Consider the following 22136-nt stretch of genomic DNA (forward strand, 5'->3'; position numbering starts at 1 on the left):
TTTAAAATAATTATTTTCAAAACTAAGCTTCCAAGTGAAATCAACATAAGAGAAATATTACAAGGCATAATATCAAAAAAAAAAAGTATGACAATATCTTGTTAAATGTTGGTTAGATAAAATAAAACATAAATCATCCAAAGCCTTAGCTCTGCAATTCAACCAAGCTCATAGCTGGACTTTTATTCTTCACCAAACATACACTAAGAAACTTCCTCATTCTCAATTTAAGGAAAGAAAAAGAAAGGTCTTTCCTATTAAAACATGTATTGTCCCAGGGCACCTGGGTGGCTCAGGAGATTAAACGACCAACTCTTGATTTCAGCTCAGGTCATGACCTCACGGTTTGTGGATTCGAGCCCCAAGTCGGGCTCTGCACTGACAGCATGGAGCCTGCTAGAGATTCTCTTTCTCTCTCTCTCTCTGTCTCTCTCTCTCTGCCCTTTCCCCACTTGTACGCTGGCTTGCTCTCTCAAAATAAATAAACTTAAAAAAATGTTTTTAAATAAAAAAATTAAAAACCATGCATTGTTTCGTATCTCTAGCCACCAACATTTGAAAGTTCAGTAACAAAAGGAGTATGAGATATAAAAACACCTGGGTATTTATTTTAGAAACAATTTTCTAAAAGGACTCCATAATAATGAACCATACACATTAAGCAATTTTTAGCAAATGTGTTTTTACATTTGACAGGATTCTAGAACAAACTTCTGTGGCCCAATCAGATCAAACATTTAGAATGCATCTAAATCCCCGCTCTCAAACTGGAATGAGGAAATTTGTTTAATTACTGTAAATCCTATTAAACCAATCTTCTTTGTAAAGTGGAAAATGTCCGACCTCTCAGGGCTCTGGAGGGTATAATGAATGCAGAGTTTAATTAGGGCCCACTGTTGGCTCACTATAATCTATTAATTAGCATTCCCAGTTCTCTTTATCTCACTGCAATGTCTCACTTTACTTTAAAATTGCACCCTTTGCTTTTTGGACCAAAGTTATACAATTTTAGGATTGTGTGGTAATTACAGAGGGTACAGGAAGAATATATTCCTGCCAGCACTGGTGCTTAATTAGGGCAAGGGGCGGAATCTAGATAAGGCTGTGTTCACCCTCCTTCAGTGCATATGGTTTTTTTGGCATCATAGCCTGTGGACTGTTTCACTTCCACAGGACTGAAGTGTTGAGTCCCCACTACACCCTTTGCAGAAGACTCAAATACTCTGCCTTTCAATGTAGCTTGGTAATTAGAAAGGATATTGCTTTTTACCCACACAGCTTTCAAAGGATAGGCATAATTAGCTGCCTCAATTATTTGAAAATAAAGATATATACCATTAATTTTTTTTCCTGTTAAAATGGACATTTCCAAATTGTTTGATAATAAAAACCATCTTGGTGAAAGGCATATTTTCAGCATCATCAAGAAAGGTACACGGAAGCTAGCTAATTCAACAATAAATCCAGTAATCTCCATTCAACTTCTATCAAAGTCCACTTTAAATTATATATACACTTCCATTTATACACATTACATTTATTCACACAAACACACTATCAATATATTCTTGAAAGGTAGAAACTATAAAGGGAACTGTTCATTCATTCACTATTTATAACAATAAGTTATAGCTCAGCCACTTTTCAGGTAAATGTAAGTAAACTGATTTTTATTAACATTGGAGATTAAATAATACTCAAGTATCATGCACTATGACTCCTGTCTAAATACAAAGTACCTCATATTTGAGCATTGATATACTATTAGTACATACTCCAATTTATCAATCTGATTTTTACAAATTAAAAAAACCTAGTACCTACCCTCAAAATACAAACCCAGTTTTTAAGACCTGTGCTATATTGATACCTTACCACAAGACCAAATAAAGCAAACTTATTTTTTCTCTCTTGATATTTATAATTCAACACCAAACTGTAAAAACTTTCAGAATGTTATCTATTATTTCTTATTTAGGAATGATAAACTTTTGGTGTTGTACTTCACTTTCTGAGAACATAAATGTGAACTGAAGAAAATGTGTTTCCCCATTCTATTGTCATATATCACCTAAATATTTTATCTTATACATTAATGATTCTCAAGGTGAGGAGATTCTCAATCACCTGGCTGGCTTTTTTTTTTTAAATAAACATATCTAATACCTAAGATTTTAAATATTTTTTTTTGTACACACATTCCTTCTACTAAGGGTCACTGTCACAGTTAATAATCATTATGTATAGGAGTCTGTCACTACCCTGAAGTGGAGTAGGCAGAAAAAAAGGTTGAAAAGCATCAGGCCAACGGTACCTTGTTTCTTTTCCCTTCTGTCACAATTGAGCTCAAAGATGACCAGAGAATCATCATAAATTCCCTATGGCTAGACTAGTTAAAGAATTAGAAGCACTCCATTCTAAAGATCCCAAACTTGGGGCACCTGGGTGGCTGAGCCCCAGGTCAGGCTTGCTGCTAACAGCACAGAACCTGCTTCAGATTCTCTGTCCCCCTCTCTCTCTCTGCTCCTCCTCTGCTCGCATGCCCTCTCTCTAAAATAAATACACATTTAAAAGAAATAAAAAATAAAATATAGGTTGCTGGATTCTATCTCCAAAGCTATTTATGAAGCAAGACCAGGATATCTATATTTTAAATAAATTAATATATCAGAACCAACATTAGGAACCCTGTCCTTACTTTTAAGATCTAACACAGGGGTCTCTTTTAGTTCTTTTCTTTCTTTTCATGTTGTTAAAGTCTTGAAGACTCAAACTCAAGAAAATTCCTAAGAAATACTTTTTAAAGGACATTTCCTCTTTTTTTAAAAGGTTGGGTTGGGGCGCCTGGGTGGCGCAGTCGGTTAAGCGTCCGACTTCAGCCAGGTCACGATCTCGCGGTCCGTGAGTTCGAGCCCCGCGTCGGGCTCTGGGCTGATGGCTCAGAGCCTGGAGCCTGTTTCCGATTCTGTGTCTCCCTCTCTCTCTGCCCCTCCCCCGTTCATGCTCTGTCTCTCTCTGTCCCAAGAATAAATAAGCGTTGAAAAAAAAAAAAAATTAAAAAAAAAAAAAAAAAGGTTGGGTTGCTAAGAGATTTAAGTATAATAATAAAACATTCAGATTGTGTGTGATGACAAATTACATTTAATCACTGGTTAAAAAGTAAAAGCAAAGTAGTTGAAATTATAATATATCTCACAAAGAAGAAAATTCTCATACTTTCTAGTTATTTTGAAAGCTCATTCAAATGAATTAAAGGTTTAGTTTTTAATTCATATTGTACTATCAAATAAATTTGAAACATTTTAACTGTGATGTTAGCTTAACTAGTACACGCACAATATATAGGCATTAAAATAATGATTCCGATATACATCATAGGGCTTTAATATACAGCAGAAATGTTGGCTAAAAAAGGTCAAAATGTTAACACCTATAATATTCTACTTGTATAAATTTTATATGTGTATATGCACAGAAATAGTTCATTAGGGAGAAACAACAAAATGTTAATGATGGAAAAACAAAGTTATAAGAGGATTTGAGATAAATTTTGATTTCATACCTGTGTTTTCCAGTACTATTTTTATGATCAGAGAAAAGCGATTTTTATTACTGAGAAAGTAAGTTTGGGGCTTTAAAATACAAAACAATACAACTAGCAACCTTCTTCAAAAACCAAGATTTGGGGCACCTGGGTGGCTCAGTCAGTTAAGCATACAACTTCAGCTCAGGTCATGATCTCATGGTTCGTAAGTTCAAGCCCCGCATAGGACCCTGTGCTGACAGCTCAGAGCCTGGTGCCTGCTTTGGATTCTGTGTCTCCCTCTCTCTGCTCATGCTCTGTCTCTCTCTCATAAATAAATAAGTAAACATTAAAAATAATAATAATGACCAACAGAGCAGATATAAATGCCTGAACTGAGTATTAGTAATAGAATGGTAAAATAATCAACAGAAATCTTGAATCAGATTTACATCATCAAAGACAGATCATTTCTAATTCCTTCTTTAATTCTTAGTATCATTCAGGAACACTAAAGAAATCCAAGTAAGTTTATCACTTCATAATTTTTAACTAACCCCAAAATAAAGTATAAAATCAACAATGAGGTGGCTACTGTAAAACTCTCCTTTAAGGGGCACCTGGATGGATCAGTTGGTTGAGCATCTGACTATTAATTTTGGCTCAGGTCATGATCTCACAGTTCACGGTCTGAGACCTGTGTGGAGCTCTGCGCTGGTATCTGCATTGATAGCACAGAACCTGCTTGGGATTCTCTCTCTCCCCCTCTCTCTCTCTCTGCTCCTCCCCCATACACATGTGCATCTTTCTTAAAATAAACTTAAAAAAAAAAAGAAAGAGAATAGCTTATTTCATTTATATACATGAATCTGATCAATAAAGGTAAACATATATATATAAAACTAACCTGGTTTTCCTCCTGCACAACTCTATACTGTTCCTTCCAAATAGTGATTTTGGAAGCTTCATCTTTTCTCAGGGCTCTTTCTTTCTTCAGCTCTGGGCTCCAGAAAGTCTTGATGCTATTCATTGAAGAACTTAATTTGCTCTCCTTTACTTCTACATCCTTCCGCAAGAGATCATTTTCTCTCAGTACTTCCTTCAGCTGTGTCTGCAGATCCATGATTGTATTATCTCTTGCCTGACGAAGAGAGTGAGGAACAGTAGATGCCATACTCACAGGAGGGAGGTGATGTTCTCCAAATGCTATGGTGTCACTAGCAACCCCACTGCTAGCTATATTGGGGCTACTGCCCATAGCAGTCATCCTGACACCATACGGCAGACGTCCCCCAGAACGGCCAAGCGTCATGGTGCTTTTAGGTGTTTCTGAACCCACATTTTCATGGTCACTTAGGTACATAGGGCCAGATGTGGCATAGGCAGCATTTAAGGATTGAATATTCTCCATTGAAAGGGTTTTCCCACTGCCACCTCCAACACTGCTTCCAGAACTCCCTCCTGTACTATTGGTTCGACGATGACCCAAGCGAGGGGAACGTGGAAGCCTAGGTGAACGCCCAGGGCTCTGGTTGCTTGGTTCCACCTTCCCAACTGAGCGAGCACTTCCATACATGGTTGCAGGTTGAATGTAGGTGCCAAGAAAGATATACAGCAGAAAGCAAAATATGAAATTCTGTGAGGTTTCTCAGTGGCTATAAGTCTGCTTAAGGCTAATCAGAAATAACAGGTCTTCAGCTGTCCAGTCTTGAAGAAATACCTTACACCATATCTGCAATGAAAAGATCACACATTAAATCCTCCAATAGTAAACATTTCCCTCTCAGAAACTTTTCTTGAGATTTCCCTATCATCTATTTATTCATTCATTCAAAATTTGTTTATAGCGCATTTCACTGTAAACATTTTAACAGTATTTTGCATGTCTCAAAACTGAATACTGAAACCATACCATGCAAATGGAAAAGAAAAAGAAATAAGAGGTATAAAGACTAGCAATGGAAAGATAAAACTCAATGTATGAATATATGATTTTCTAACTGGAAAACCCAAGTCATCAACTGACAAGTTATTAAAATAATAGAACTCTACAAATCAGACACAAGATCAATATATAAGTATCAGTACTTTCCTGTACATTAATCATAACAATTAGAAAAATGCAATTTTTTTAAACCCACCAACAATAGCAAGAAAACCATAAAAACTGGTATAAATCTAATAAAAATATGCAAGCATTTTTGGAAAAAACTGTAAAACTCTACTGAAAGAACACCTGAACAAAAGGAAAGTTATCCATATTCATGGACAAGAAAATAATGTACAAGTTGTCAGTTCTTTCCCAAATACTGCAAATCCCAATGAAAATCTCCCAGAATTCTCCATATATCTCAACAAGCTAACTCCAAAATTCAAATAGAAGAGTAAAGGTGTAAGAATAACATAAACAATTTGCAACAGAAAAACAAAGAAGGAAGATGTTCCCTAAATAACAAGATAAATTACAGGTCCATGATCCTTTACCTGTTATGCAAAAATCAAAAAAGCTCTAAAAGTAAGTTTTGTTTCTTCTTAACTCACTTAGCAGTAAAACCTAACCTGATCTGGTATGAAGTCACTACTGTTTATAGGTTATCTCATTTAGTGTGATTATTCATACACTCATTGAGAAAACAATGTATATGATTACAGGATACTGCATAATGCCCACTGGGTACTGGAGGTAGGGGGGGAATCTGGACTCCAAACCACATCTGACTGACCCCCAGGATTTCTCATAAAGACTTACAGCCCCCCCCTCCGTTTTTGTTTTTGTTTTTGTTTTTAGAGAGTGAGCAAGAATGCAAGGGGGCAAAGGGGGAGTGGGGAGAGGGGAAGGGAGCCGGGGACAGAGAGGGAGAATCTCAAACAGGCTCCATGCTCAGCACAGAGCTCAACACGGGGCTCAATCCCACAACCCTGGGATCACGACCCAAGCCGAAATCAAGAGTTAGATGCTCAACAATCTGAGCCACGCAGGCACCTCAGGACTTACAGCCTTTTAAAGCCATAGTATTTAAAATTGTACAGTACTAGTCCAGGAATACGTCTAAATTATATATGTAAGTTTAGTATATCCTAAAAGTAACATTTCAAAAGAGTGAGGAAAAGACAAATCATTCAATAAATGGGGTTTGAACAACTGGTGTTCTTCGAAAAATAAATTATATCCCTACTTCACATAATGCACAGAAATAAATTCTATGTACATTAAAGATATAAAATTTTAAAACTATCAAAAGTACTAGAAGATCCTTGTGAACTTGAGTTAAGGTAGGGCTTCTTAAATAAGAAACAAAAAGCAAAAACCATAAAGAAAAACAAATAATAGATTTGATAATGTCAAAATGGCAAAGTATTATACCAAAAAATACTATAAGCAAAATTAAAAGAAAAGCCAAAAACTAGGTGAAAAATGTATCTAACATGGGGCACCTGGGTGGTTCAGTTGGTTAAGTGGCCGACTTTGGCTCAGGTCATGATCTCGTAGTTCATGAGTTCGAGCCCCATGTTGGGCTCTGTGCTGGCAGCTCGGAGCCTGGAGCCTGCTTCAGATTCTGTGTCTGTCTGTCTGTCTGTCTCTCTCTCTCTCTCTGCCCCTCCCCCTGCTCACGCTCTTTCTCAAAAATAAACATTAAAAAAGGTTTTAAAAACATTATATATACACACACACCTATCATATGTATAAATATCTATACAAAATATATAAAAAAATTCTTACAAGGGAAATGCCAAATTTGAAAACGTGCCAATGCCAAATGGAACTAGCGGAAAGTAACTTGTATTGTAAGGGGAGGTTAGGGACAAAATGTTGGTGGAGACTTTAGGTTCACTTTATATTCACATTACAATAAAACCTGAATTATTTAAAAGGAAAATATGTTCATATTCTACAAGTATAATTAAAACACGTATCACAGATATCTACTTTCTACACTTCTCTCAAAAATAAATCAGGGGTTGGGGTGCCTGGGTGGCTCAGTCGGTTAAGGGTCTGACTTCAGCTCAGGTCTTGATCTCACGGTTCGTGGGTTGCAGCCTGGCATCAGGCTCTGTGCTAAGAGCACAGAGCCTGGAGCCTGCTTTGGATTCTGTGTCTCCCTGTCTGCCCCATCCCCACTCACACTCTCTCTCAAAAAATAAATTAAAATTAAATTTTTTTTTAATAATAATAAATCAGGGGCACCTGAGAGGCTCAGTTGGTTGAGCATCAGACTTGATTTCGGTTCAAGTCATAATCTCATGAGATCAAGCTCCATATCGGACTCTGTGCTCAGCATGGAGCTTGCCTGGGATTTTCTCTCTCTCTCTCTCTCTCTCTCTCTCTCTCTCTCTCTCTCCCTCCCTCCCTCCCTCCCTCCCTCCCACCCTCACCCTCACCCTCACCCTTTGCCCCTCTCCCTGACTCACACTCTAACTCTCTCTCAAATAAGAAGTATTCTTCACTGAAAACACTACCCAAGAAACTCACAGTCAAAAATATGATTTTAAAGAATCCATATACTTTAGTCAAACTCCAACAGGTTATTCTTTAGAAATACGAATACATGGGGCGCCTGGGTGGCGCAGTCGGTTAAGCGTCCGATTTCAGCCAGGTCACGATCTCGCGGTCCGTGAGTTCGAGCCCCGCGTCAGGCTCTGGGCTGATGGCTCAGAGCCTGGAGCCTGTTTCCGATTCTGTGTCTCCCTCTCTCTCTGCCCCTCCCCTGTTCATGCTCTGTCTCTCTCTGTCCCAAAAATAAATAAACGTTGAAAAAAAAATTTTTTTTAAAAGAAATACGAATACACTGGCAGTCTCATCTTAATAAAGATAGCCCTAGGGTAACAACAAGCAGAAGAGAAAATACATAGAGCCCAAATCTTTACGGTTCCATCTCAGAAATAGCAATAGTACACCAAGTTCAGAAATTGCAACATTTTACTAGTAATGTTAGGAAATTCTCTCCAAGACTAACCTTAGCTCAAAAAGTAAAAATTTCTTTTCATGATTTTTTTTTTAAAGTAAGCTCTATGCCCAACATGGGGATGGAACTCACAACCTGAAGATCAAGAGTCACATGCTCTACCAGCTGAGCCAGCTAGGCACCCCTCCTTTCTCATAATTTATCTGGACTGTGAGGTAGGTGACAAGTAATTACCTATATATTACTGTTTGAATGAATTCTATTTCAAGATCAAAGAGGGATGCAAATCTTTTTCTTTTTTTAAGTAATCTGAATATTGCTTAAAATAAGAGACATTTATTACCCACAATCCCTTCAATAATAACAAAAGCTAACATTTAGTATTTACTGCATGTCAGGCATTATGCTAAAAACTTATATGTAGCTTAATTTAATATTTAACATTAAGATCTAATTTAATATTTAAAAGCCTCCCTTGGGGCACCTGGGTGGCTCAGTCAGTTAAGTGTCCAACTTCCAACTTCGGCTCAGATCACAACCTCACAGTTCATGGGTTCAAGCCCCAAGTCAGGCTCCATGCTGACAGCTCAGAGCCTGAAGCCTGCTTTGGATTTGTGTCTCCCTCTCTCTCTCTGCCCCTCCCCCACTTGCACTCTGTGTCTCTCTCTCAAAAAATAAACACTTAAAAAAAATTTATAAAAGGCTCCCATAACACAGGTACTGTCATTATCTCCATTTTAGAGATGAAGAAAGTGAGTTTTTTAGCTGTTAAGTGATATCTAAAGTGGTAGGGTGAAGATTTGAATTAGGGCACCTAATTCCAGAGCCCTGGAAGCTCTTACCTACTGTACTTAACCACAATCATCTGCTGATGAGAACATCTCAACTGTCCATAGAATATTAAAGGCTTCCACAGTTTTATGGCAGTGTGTCCTGCTAATCTAGTACTCTTTGGGGCAATTTTAGGTTTTCCAGGTATAAAGCTTAAATAATCACATTTACCTTTCTATTAAGGAAAAAGTCTTTTTTAAAAGATGTTGGGCAAAAGAACAAAGTAAAACTAACAAAATAAGGAGGAATAATTCAGTCTCAGGAATCATGCCATCAGAACATTAAAATGCCACATTCAAGAAAAAAATTCCCAACTGTGCTTTTGTTCAGAATTCTGTTTTCATGTAATCATATAACTAAATCATACTGAATAGGCTAAGATCCAATAACAAAAATTCCCATCAAGTTTTCAATATTAGAAGGTGCACTCTAATGTCCAAGTCACTTTCAGATCCAAAACGGTATTTGCATGTGGAGTCTTTGTTATTATCAGGACTATATTCATATACACAACAAAAGAAAGAAATTTACTAGTTCTGAATTCTTCATACTGGCTTTTTAATCTCATAAGCTTCAGAGAAGATAGTGTTAAAAAAAATTCTTTTTTAATATGCCAGGCATACAACCACAAAATAATAACTCTTGCACTTTAAATAACTGACAAGAATTCTGACCCAAAAAAAGTTATACAGTATGATTCCATGTATGTAAAATTCTAGGACTAATGTATTATGACAGAAAGCAAATCAGTGTGTGCCTGGGGATGGGGTCGGGGGAGGCATGGATCAAAAAGGAGTAGGAGGAAACTTTTGGGGTGATGCAAATGTTCATTATCTTGACTGGGGTAATGATCTCACAGGTGTATACATGTCAAAACTCATCAAATTATATATTTTTTTAAGATTTTGTTTTTTTAAATAATCTACACCCACCATGGGGCTCAAACTTACAACCCCAAGATCTAGTCACATGCTTTACTGACTGAGCCAGCCAGGTACCCATCATCAAACTATATACTTAAATACATTCAGTTTAGCGTACGTTAATTATACCATGAAAGTCTGAAGAAAAAAATTTCACGCTCCAAACTCCCCTGTCCTTGATTAATCCAAAAGAAATACCTTCATTGATTATACAACTGGAATCCTGATTGCTACTGGAGAAAATCATGCAGCTGTACAGTTTGAGTCCATAATGTTGTCCCTAGGGTCCTTTAATTAGCTTCCTATCCATATTTTCTTAGTTCCCTATCTAGTATCTGTTGTGGTTGTTTCAAATCTCCCTCTGCTTATCAGACAGAACATATGAGTCTCCTGGTTCAGAAACAAAAACAATTTATTACTCACAGCTCAGCAAACAGTATAAGCATCATGTCTACATTGGCTCACTGTTACCCCGAAGTCCCACAGGTAGCAAGAGGAACTCAAAGAGATGCTACACATGCAATGGCTTTGCGTTGCAGCTGAAGACACTGAGTTTAGGGAGTCCACCACTCATAACAAGCAGTAAACCTTCTCTGTCCTAGTGGAAAACATTACCTCATTCCTCAATTTGGTTTGCTACAAACACAATCCTGAGAAATGGCCCAGGTTAAGAGCACTCAGGGCCTTGTATACTTAGCATACCCAGCAAGGCATGCAGGAAAGAAAAGACTCATGAATGACTCACTCTCCTGACAAGTACTGTGATAGTTTTAAGGTTATCTCCATAAATTCTTTGATACTACTCCCTTCAAAGGGGAAAGCAAAATTGCTCTCTCTCTGAATATGAAGTAGACTTAATAATTTGCTTCTGATGATGTTATCACTTTCAAGGCTAACTCATAAAGGACAATGGTGCTTCTGTCTTGGGTAACTCTCTTGGATCACTCATCACTTTGTGAGGAGCTAGCTGTCATGTTGTAAGGATATGCAAGCTACCCTACACAGAGAGCCACATAGTAAGAAACTGAAGCCCCCTGCCAACAGTCATGTGAGATAGCTTTGAAAAAGATCTTCTAGGGGCGCCTGGGTGGCGCAGTCGGTTAAGCGTCCGACTTCAGCCAGGTCACAATCTCGCGGTTCGTGAGTTCGAGCCCCGCGTCGAGCTCTGGGCTGATGGCTCAGAGCCTGGAGCCTGTTTCCGATTCTGTGTCTCCCTCTCTCTCTGCCCCTCGCCCGTTCATGCTCTGTCTCTCTCTGTCCCAAAAATAAATAAACGTTGAAAAAAAAAATTTTTTTTTAAAAAGAAAAAAAAAAAGATCTTCTAACCCCAATCAAGCCTTCAGATGACTGCAACCTTGTGAAATACCTTGAGCTGGAACCCTGAGCCAGCTATGCTTTACATAACAATTGTGAGATGTTTGGTTTTTTAATCTAGTAAATTTTAACTTTTAACACAACAAAAGATAACTAATACAGAATTGTTTCCTGAAACCTTCGTTTCAGGTAGCCATATGCATACACATGTGCATGCTCCATCACAACTGAAAATGTGTTGCTTTTTGTAGGTTCTAAACAATTCTCAACATCATTGCCAGAATCTTTTTTTTTAAAGTTCATTTATTTATTTTGAGAGAGAGAGAGAGGGAGGGAAAGGGTAAGGGGGTATGGGGGGGGGGGGGCAGAGAGAGAGAATCTGAAGCAGGCTTCACACTGTCAGAGTGGAGTCTGATGTGGAGCTAGAACTCACAAACCACGACATCATGACCTGAGCCGAAATCAAGAGTTGGACACTTAACCGACTGAGCCACCCAGGTGCCTCCAGAATGATCTTTTTTTTTTTTTTTCATTTCATTTTATTTTGTTTTTACATTAAAAAATTTTTTTTCATTTACAACATCCAAATGATTTATATTTTTTTTAATTTATATCCAAGTTAGTTAGCATATAGTACAATAATGATTTTAGGAGTAGAATCCAATCATTGATTCTTCCCCCACATACAACATCAAGTGCTCATCCCAACAAGTGTCTTCCACAATGCCCCTTGCCCATTTAGTCCATTCCTCCACCCACAACCCCTCCAGCAACCCTCTGTTTGTTCTCTATATTTGAATCTCTTATGTTTTGTCCCCCTCCCTGTTTTTATATGATTTTTCTTCCCTTCTGTTCATTTGTTTTGTATCTTAAATTCCATAAGTCAAGTCATATAATACTCATCTTTCTCTTAATTTCGCTTAGCATAATACACTCTAGTTCCATCCACGTTGTTGCAAATGGCAAGATTTCATTCTTTTTGATTGCTGAATAATAGTCCATTGTATACATATGTACCACATCTTCTTTATCCATTCATCTGTCAATGGACATTTGGGCTCTTTTCATACTTTGGCTATTGTCGATAGTGCTGCCATAAACATTGGGGGGCATATGCCCCTTTGAAACAGCACACCTGTATCCTTTGGATAAATACCTAGTAGTGCAATTGCTGGGTCATAGAGTAGTTCTATTTTTAATTTTTGAGGAACCTCCATACTGTTTTCCAGAGTAGCTGCACCAATTTGAATTCCCACCAGCAATGCAAAAGAGTTCTTTCTCCGCATCCTTGCCAGCATCTGTCATTGCCTGAGTTAATTTTAGCCATTCTGACTGATGTGAGGTGGTATCTCATTGTGGTTTTGATTTGTAGTTCTCTGATGATCAGTGATGTTGAGCATTTTTTCACGTGTTTGCTAGCCATCTAGGTGTCTTCTTTAGAAAAGTGTCTATTCATATCTTTTGCCCATTTCTTCACTGGATTGTTTTTTGGGTATTAAGTTTGATAAGTTCTTCATAGATGTTGGATACTAGCCTTTTATCTGATATGTCATTTGCAAATATCTGCTCCCATTCCATCAGTTGCCTTTTAGTTTTGCGGATTGTTTCCTTTGCTGAAGCTTTTTATCTTGATGAGGTCCCAATAGTTCATTTTTGCTTTTGTTTCCCTTACCTCTGGAGATGTGTTTAGTAAGAAGTTGCTGTGGGCGAGGCCAAAGAGGTTTTTGTCTGCTTTCTCCTCTAGGATTTTGATGGCTTCCTGTCTTACGTTTAGATCTTTCAACCATTTTGAGTTTATTTTTGTGTATGGCTTAAGTAAGTGGTCTAGGTTCATCCTTCTGCATGTCGCTGTCCCGTTTTCCCAACACCATTTGCTGAAGAGACGGTCTTTATTCCATTGGATATTCTTTCCTGCTTTGCCAAAGATTAGTTGGCCATACGTCTGTGGGTCTGTTTCTGGGTTCTCTATTCTGTTCCACTGATCTAGGAGTCTGTTCTTATGCCAGTACCACACTGTCTTGATGATTACAGCTTTGTAATACAGCTTGAAGTCCAGAATTGTGATGCCTCCAGCTTTGGTTTTCTTTTTCAGGATTGCTTTGGCTATTCAGGGTCTTTTCTGGTTCCATACCAATTTTACAATTGTTTGTTCTAGCTCTGTGAATTCTGGTGTTATTTTGATAGGGACAGAATGATCTTTTAATACAACGATTCCCCAAGTGGGTCAGGAGCCTCCAAGACTTCCTAAGACCCTTTCAGGAGAGCAAAACTATTTTCACAATACTATGATATTATTTGCCTTTTTCACTACACATTCTTACAAATGTATAGGAGTGTTTTCCAGAGGCTATGTGACATGGGGTATATCCCACTGACAACTAATGGAATGTATGCTTGTATACTCTAATGCTTTAAATTTTTCTCAGTTTTACTTTCCAATATAGTAAATAGTAATAGATACAGCCTACATAAACAAAAGCTATTTAAAGTCCTCATTGATTTTCAAGAGTATATAGGGATGTTGGAACAAAACAGCTTAAGAACCACTGCTCTAAAAATTAAATATGACATGAACACACCTACATACTTCCTTTGATGGCTTTCCAAAATAAGAATCTAAATTCTTTGGCAGTGTATATAAGATTTTTCATGATTTCGGTCTTGCCTACCTCCTGAAGGCAGCTTACTTAACCACTCTCCTTTTCCATGTGACAACCATGATCAAGTACGTGCAATTTCCTAAAATATCATGCCCTCTTCTTGCTTCTGTGACCTTCCTCCTCCCCAGCAACTGGCTAACTACTTACTACTCATTGAGTACTTACTACTCATTCTCCCAAACTAAATTTAATAGTCACGGTCCTACACAAACCCGTAAATCCTTCAGTCTAATTTAGGTGCCCCTCTTATGGAACCAAGCGCTTCTAAAATAATGTACTTACTATATTTTGGTTAATTAATTGCTTCTTTAAAAGCAAAGGAATGTCTTATCTCCAAAACCTGGCATAATGCCTAATACATATCAAATATGTAATAAATGTGTGCTGAATCCACAAGTTAACATAAATCTGAATACAATTCATTAAGATAGTTCTTATATTCAGAAGGTGGTAGTAAGCTTGAAATTCATTTATGGAAACCGCAACTAAATGCAATGTAAGACAAATTCCATAAATTGACAACCTCCTTCTCTATACGCATTGCTATATATTTTTGTCTTCTAACATTATGCCTGAAAATCATAAAGAAACATACTGAATGGTCAAGATTTCAATTTTTTAAGGGGCACCTGGGTGGCTCAGTCAGTTAAGCATCCAACTCTTGATTTTCAGTTCAGATCATGATCTCACAATGCATGAGTTCAAGGTCCATGTCAGGCTACACACTGACACTGAGAAGCCTGCTTAGGATTCTTTCTCTCTCCCTCTCTCTGCCCCTCCCCGACTCTTGTGAGTGTGTGCACTTGCCTTGCATGCACACACGGTCTCTCAAAATAAACTTAAAAAATTTTTTTTAAAGATTTCAATTTTTTAAGAAAACTGTTCTTCTTGGGACCCCTGGGTGGCTCAGTTGGTTAAGTGTCCAACTTTGGCCCAGGTCATAATCTCATGGTGGTGAGACCGACCCCTGCATAGGGCTGAGTGTGGGGAGCCTACTTAAGATTTTCTCTCTTTCTCTGTCCCTCTCTCTGTTTCTCTCTCTCTCCCCCCACCGCCCTTTCTCTGTGCACATGTGTGCATGTGTACCCTCTTTCTCTCTCAATTAAAAAGAAAATACACATATATACACATGCACAAGACAATCAACATTTAAAATCATTAGGTTTACTTTTGGGGCACCTGGGTTGCTCTGTCATTTAAGCATCTGACTCTTCGTTTCGGCTCAAATCACAATCTCACAGTTCATGGGTTCGAGCCCTACAACTGGCTCTGCAGTGACAATGTGGAGCCTGCTTGGGATTCTCTCTCTCTCTCAAAATAAATAAATAAACTTTAAAAAAATGATGGCGGGGCGCCTGGGTGGCTCAGTCAGTTAAGCGTCCGGCTTCAGCTCAGGTCACGATCTCACAGTTCATGGGTTTGAGCCCCGCGTCGGGCTCTGTGCTGACAGCTCAGAGCCTGGAGCCTGCTTCGGATTCTGTGTCTCCCCCTCTCTCTGCCCCTCCCCTGCTCATGCTCTGTCTCTCTCTGTCTCAAAAATAAATAAAAACATTAAAAAAAATTTTTTTAATAAAGAAATGATGGGAATCATATAAAAAATTAAAATTATTAGGTTTATTTTTAAAACAATAAGTGTCATTTTTTAAATTTATTTTTAAGTCAGTTTTTTTAATTCCCCAAATGAAGTGCAATGGCAAAAATTAAAAACAGAATTCCAAATCATCAAGCAATAGTGTTCAGAATACATGGACATAATTTTTATATTATCCTCCTTAACACTGTTGCCCTTTGTATTAAGGCATATCAGTAATACTATGCCCAACCAGGAAAAACAAAAATGAGACCTGAAATCTTTTCTGGGGAATAAGTATAAAAATATGCAGTAACAAAATTCAATACACAGACCTTATACACATTTCATCCCAACAAGCTTCTTGTGAATTCTTACTGTGCTCCTGAGGCTTAGTCATGCAGTAACTAGTAGGAAAGGCTTGGGTTGGTTTCGCTCCACTATTTAAATGTATAAGGTTCAACAAATAAATACATCTTTTAGACCTTCAATATCCTCATCAATAAAATGGATGTAGTATCTTCCTCAAAAATTAGCTATAAGGACCAAATCAATGAGTGAGTAAGTATAAAATATCTATGTAGTTCTTGGTAGGTTTTCAATAAATGTTAGTCATCACATTTCTAGGAATTCATCTTACACATATTTTCACACAAGTGGGAAAACTGAGTAAGAAAAAACTGCAGAATTCTTTGAAATAACAAGACTCTGGTAATAGTCTAAAATTATAGTAATACTGTGCAGCTATTAAAAAGAATAAGGTGGGGTGCCTGGGTGGCTCAGTCAGTTAAGCGTCCAACCCCAACTCAGGTCATGATCACAGGGCTCGTGGGTTCGAGCCTCACATTGAGCTCTGTGCTGACAGCTCAGAGCCTGGAGCCTGTTTCAGATTTTGTGTCTCCCTTTCTCTCTCTGCACACCCCCACCTCGTTCGTGCTCTCTCTCAAAAATTAAAAAAAAAAAAAAAAGGTAAGTCTGTATGTAATAAGATATACAAGATATACAAGATATGTTCTTTAATTTAGAAGAAAAATACAAGAAGCCATGAGGAGACATGGGTTTTTACATTATTCTTTTCTACACTGATTGAGGTTGTAACAGGAATATGAGTTACTTTCATAATTTAAAAAGTAACATAGAACCACACATATATGGACAACTCATTTTTGACAAAAATACAAAGGCAATACAGTGGAGACAGTGAGGCAGTTATGCTACCCACAACAGGAGATCTGAACAGTACAGTCCACCCCTTGCACAGCAAAATTATTTGTCCACACAGGAAAAGGAAGCAGCTTCTCCATGATTTTCATAAGCCTCTGTTTTTGAGGGGAATCACAGAAGAGGAAGGTTACTAGAACAAACTACTGCTGCTATCAATCTCTCAAGAACACAAATCGTACTCATCTTCTCCCTCCTGTACTAATTTCTCCCTGTTTACAGCTCTTAGTGACTTATCTGATAGCAACATCAAGTTTCATTCCCAAAGGGGCCTCAGCCCTTGATCATCATATTCAACTCAGGCCAGGACTGCCACACATGTCCATCCACTGTTTAAGATGGGGCAAGGGAGAGCCAAAAGGTGCCCAGCTGGATCACCTGGGTTCTATTGCATATATTATTTTCTGTCCCCATTATGTTCACAATAGTGAAAAGTTACAATCTAAATATCCAACAATGGGGCATTGGCTATATAAGTTAAGGCAAAACTATAAAATGAATTACTATCTGCAACAAGTTGAATAGTGTCACCCCAAAATTCATGTCAATTAGGAACCTCAGGATGTGACCTTATTTGAAATAGGGTCTTTGCAGATATAATCAAGTTAAGATGAGTTCATACTGGATTATGGTATGTCCTAAATCCAATGAATGATGTGATTCTATGAGAAAAGAAAAAGAGATTCAGTCATAGAGAGACACACAGGAAAGACACACATGTAAAGATGGAGGCAGAGACTAGGGTCACACAGCTACAAGCCACAGAATGCCAAGGACTGTCAGGAGCCACCAGAAGCCAGGAAGAAAGCAACCAGGGATTCTCTCTCCAGCCTTCACAGGGAACAAGGCCTGCCTATACTGACTTTGGACTTCTACCCTCCAAGACTGTGAGAGAATAAATTTCTGGTTTTTTACATCACTAAGTTTATGGTAATTTGTTATAGAAGACCTAGAAAACTAATATACCACCTCATTATAAATGATGATGTAGCTCTATACTTAATGATACAGAAAAATGTTTGTGATCCTATTGTCAAACCAAGGAGAAAAAAGAAAAAGTTATAAACACAGACACCACCAATTTTTTTTTTTTTTTTTGGAGGTTTCAGCAGGATGTACAACCCTGGGTAGTAAGATTTCTGGTGGTGATCTTTCTCACTAAATTATAGATTTTTCTCAAGCACATACTATTTTTATAATCAGGACAAAAAAATAAAACTTTTTCAGGAATGGGTGGTATAAAGATATCCAACAGAAATACATTGGCATGAGGCCCTAGGTACTATAAACTCTCACTACCACTTCTAGGATAAAGCTAGAATGGTTTCCTTATAGCCAAAACCAACGGATTCTCTTTACTTTCACTGCATTTGACACTACTGACCACTTCTATCTTGAAACTCTTACCTGGGTCTCTCTGATACTACTCTTCTGGTTTTACTATTTCTCCAAGATAATCCCTCTTTCATACATTTTATTGGCTCCTCTTCCTCTATCTTTAAAACACTGTTATACAGCATACAGCTCTATCCCTAACCATATTGTTGTCTCTTGCTATTTTACTTTCCCTGGGCAATCTTATCCACAACCACTGTCTCAACTTGCTTCAACTATCACCTATTTTAGGTAGGTGCTTACTTTAGTTTAGGTTTTCTCAATCAATATTCCCAACTCTTGCTTCTCCCTTGGCCTGCAAACTTGTATGACCAACTACTTACTATATATGTCTGCCAAGATTTTCCATAGGCAACTCAACACCTCTAACTACACATACATCTTCCCTAAGATAAGTGCTTCTCCTCCTATGTTCCCTACTTTGACAGAATTCATTTTGACTCCTTTTTCCCTCCTCCATTCAACTCTCATTAATTAATCACTGTGTACCATCAATTTTTATCTTTCTAATATATTTCATTTTCCTACAGCTACAACCTCATCCTGTCTGGCCAGTACTACTACAACAGTCTTCTAAACAGCCTATTGCCTATACAGGCTTGCCTCTTTCCAAGCTGCTGATGCTCCTTAATTTTATTTTCCCAGCCCAACATATTTAAGGGCTATGATACATTATCATCAACAACAGTTCACTGATAGACATTATCAAATTGAAAGTGGGAGACATACTAAAAAGGCCAGATGGTCATTTATTTGATAAAAGCCCCTTATTCTAATACCCTTGTTTTTCTCCTTCCACGCTCCACTGAGAAACAACATATTTTCTTTGTATGCCTTTGTATTTTTATTTCAACATCTTTTAATTGATGTTAATTTGATATCATAAAATTCACAATTTTAAGGTGTACAATTCAGTGATTTTTAGGATAGTCACAAGGCTGTACAACTATACCATTAACTGCAGAATATTTTCACCACTGCAGAAAGAAATCCCACAAACCCATAAGTAGTAACTCCCCATTTCCCATTCCCAGGCCCTTGCAACCAATATACTTTCTGTCTCCATATGTTTGCCTACTGTGGATATTTCATATACATGGAATCATATAATATGAGGCCTTGTGTGTCTTATTTCTTTTCATTAGGATAATGTTTTCAAGGTTCATTCATGTTGTAGCATGTATCAGCATTTCATTCCATATTATGGCTGCATAGTATTTTATTAAATGGAAATTCTACATTTGCTCATCCATTCATCACTTGATAGACATTTGGGTTTCTGCTATTATAAATAATTCTACCATGATACATTCATGTACATATTTGTGTGGACATATGTTTGCAATTCTCGTAAGTATATACCACAGAGTAAAATTATTTGAGCAATATGAAAACTCCCTGTAACATCTGAAGGAAATGCCAAACTGTTTTCCAAGGCATCTGCAACATTTGACATTTTTTTTAAGTTTATTTATTTAAGTAACCTCTGCCCGCAACCTGGGGCTCAAACTCATGACCCCGAGATCAAGAGTCCCTGCTCTTCCAACTGAGCCAGCCAGGTGCCCATGCAACATTTTACATTGTCAGTCGCAAAGTATAAGAGTTCTAATATTTCCACATCTTCAACAACACTTGTTACTATCCTTTTTACTACAGCTGTCCTAACTGGTATGAAGTGTTATCTTGTGATCTTGATGTTATGACTTTCCTTTTAAATAATAATCTTCAGGGGTGCCTGGGTGGCTCAATTGGTTAAGGATCTGACTTCAGCTTGGGTCATGATCTCATGGTTCATGAGTTCAAGTCCCACATCCAGCTCTGCACTGTTAGTGCAGATCCTTTAGATCCTCTGTCTCCCTCTCTCTCTGCCTCTCCCCTGCTCATGCGTGCATGTGCTCTCTCTCTCTCCCTCTCTCAGAAATAAACATTTAAAAAAGAAAGAAAGAATAATCTCCAAAAAATCATAAGCATATTTGCAGTCAAATATATTTGGTGTCCAATTTGGTACTATATGTTTATAGCTATAACATTAAATATTACTATTAAACAGCACATGCACGTAGAAATAAAAGTTCAAACAATAAAAGTTAAAGTCTCTCCTCCTCAATCCTTCTCATTACAGATAACCACTCTTAACCATTCTGCTTTTAAGTCTAGTGGCTATCTCCATAATTCTAAATTATTTAGCCTTTTCTACATAGCTTTTATTACCACATATTATGCAATTTGTTTCACCTCACCATTTTGATACTATCAGTCTCCTTCACTAGACTGAAAGAAAGTTCCACGGGGCACCTGGGTGGCACAATCGGTTAAGTGTCCTACTCCCGATTTTGGCTCAGGTCATGATCTCACAGTTCTTGGGATCAAGCCCCACATCAGGCTCTGTGCTAATACCGCAGAGCCTGCTTGGGGTTCTCTCTCTCCCTCTCTCTCTCTCTCTCTCTCCCTCTCTCTCAAACCCTCCCTCTCTCTCTCAAAATAAACTTAAAAAAAAAAAAAAAAAAGATAGGGGCGCCTGGGTGGCTCAGTCGGTTAAGCGGCTGACTTCGGCTCAGGTCATGATCTCGTGGTCCGTGAGTTCGAGCCCCACGTCGGGCTGTGCTGACAGCTCAGAGCCTGGAGCCTGTTTCAGATTCTGTGTCTCCCTCTCTCTGACCCTCCCCCATTCATGTTCTGTCTCTCTCTGTCTCAAAAATAAATAAACGTTAAAAAAAAATTTTTTTTTAAAAAGATATATTTAGGATGAAAGCTATATGAGGCCAGTGAATTTTCCCTTTTCTATTCACTGTTGTACCTATGCACTTAGAATGGGGCATAGCACATAAAAGATAGGTGATAAATATATTAGGTGAATCAATAAGCATTTATTTGTTGATTTATCTAAACTTTAAGCATTTTCTTGAGTCTCTCCCCATAAAAGACAAGGAATTTTGCTCCTAACCACCTTTTTCCCAATTTTTATTGAGTTACAGTTTATTTTTAATTATTCTAATGGTTACCTTTATAATTTTAAGTAATATGCTTTGTTTGTTTTTTTCCTCCACCAAATTTAAACTCTTAACCTCCCATCACCTACCTCAAGGTAAGATGAGGAACCTAGGTTTCCAGTACACCCAAGTACCTCACATGCATCACCCTAATCATTACTTTTACATCGTATAGGTGTATAACATTTATTTTCTGATCTACAATTGTCTTCTTTGGTCTACAAATCAATTCTAAAAAGAGAAAACCAATAAATAGTTTAAAATATGATGATAATGTAAACATTACTCACTGCAGAACCAAGTAGTAATAGGAACTGCAGAGAACATGTAATTCTGCCTGTTCCCTTCCTAGAATGTACTACAATTTATGAATATACTTTATGTGTTTTGTCTGTATTTCTTACTATACCATATGCTCTATGAAAATAGTATTTTAGTACACACACACACACCTCTTACCCATTAGCACATCACAGCATGCATTCAGTCACTGTATGTTTATAGACAGATGGATAAAGTTGGGGAGAAAAGAAGTGGGAAGTTCAGGCCATCAAGAATATGAAAGCCATTCTACATCTCTGTATAATATCCATTCACCAGCATCAACTTGAGACAGAGTTGAGGTGGAAGGAAATGAATCTATATACTACATAAGCTCTAACCAGTCCAACAACTATCAACTAAAGATTAAGTTAGAATAAGAAAGTAGCATCCTGTCTGTAAATTTATAATTTTTACAATAAACATGGACTGCTTTTAACAAACCATTTCTCATATTTTTCTATATGGGGGCAGGTGAGATTTG

At 37.7% G+C, this 22136-nt stretch overlaps 1 protein-coding gene across 13 annotated transcripts in view; it reads right to left on the bottom strand.

Moving 5' to 3' along the window:
- Window positions 1-22136, bottom strand: part of ERC1 (ELKS/RAB6-interacting/CAST family member 1) — a 515425-nt gene that overhangs the window by 469187 nt on the left and 24102 nt on the right. For all 13 annotated transcript variants that reach the window (XM_023256613.2, XM_023256607.2, XM_023256611.2 and 10 more), the window contains exon 2: window positions 4431-5255. In XM_023256613.2, the coding sequence (XP_023112381.1) occupies window positions 4431-5099 (669 nt within the window). In that variant the 5' untranslated portion in view covers window positions 5100-5255. The remainder of the gene's footprint in view (window positions 1-4430; window positions 5256-22136) is intronic.

The sequence above is a fragment of the Felis catus genome, chromosome B4, assembly GCF_018350175.1.
Source record: "Felis catus isolate Fca126 chromosome B4, F.catus_Fca126_mat1.0, whole genome shotgun sequence".
NCBI lineage: Eukaryota > Metazoa > Chordata > Mammalia > Carnivora > Felidae > Felis > Felis catus.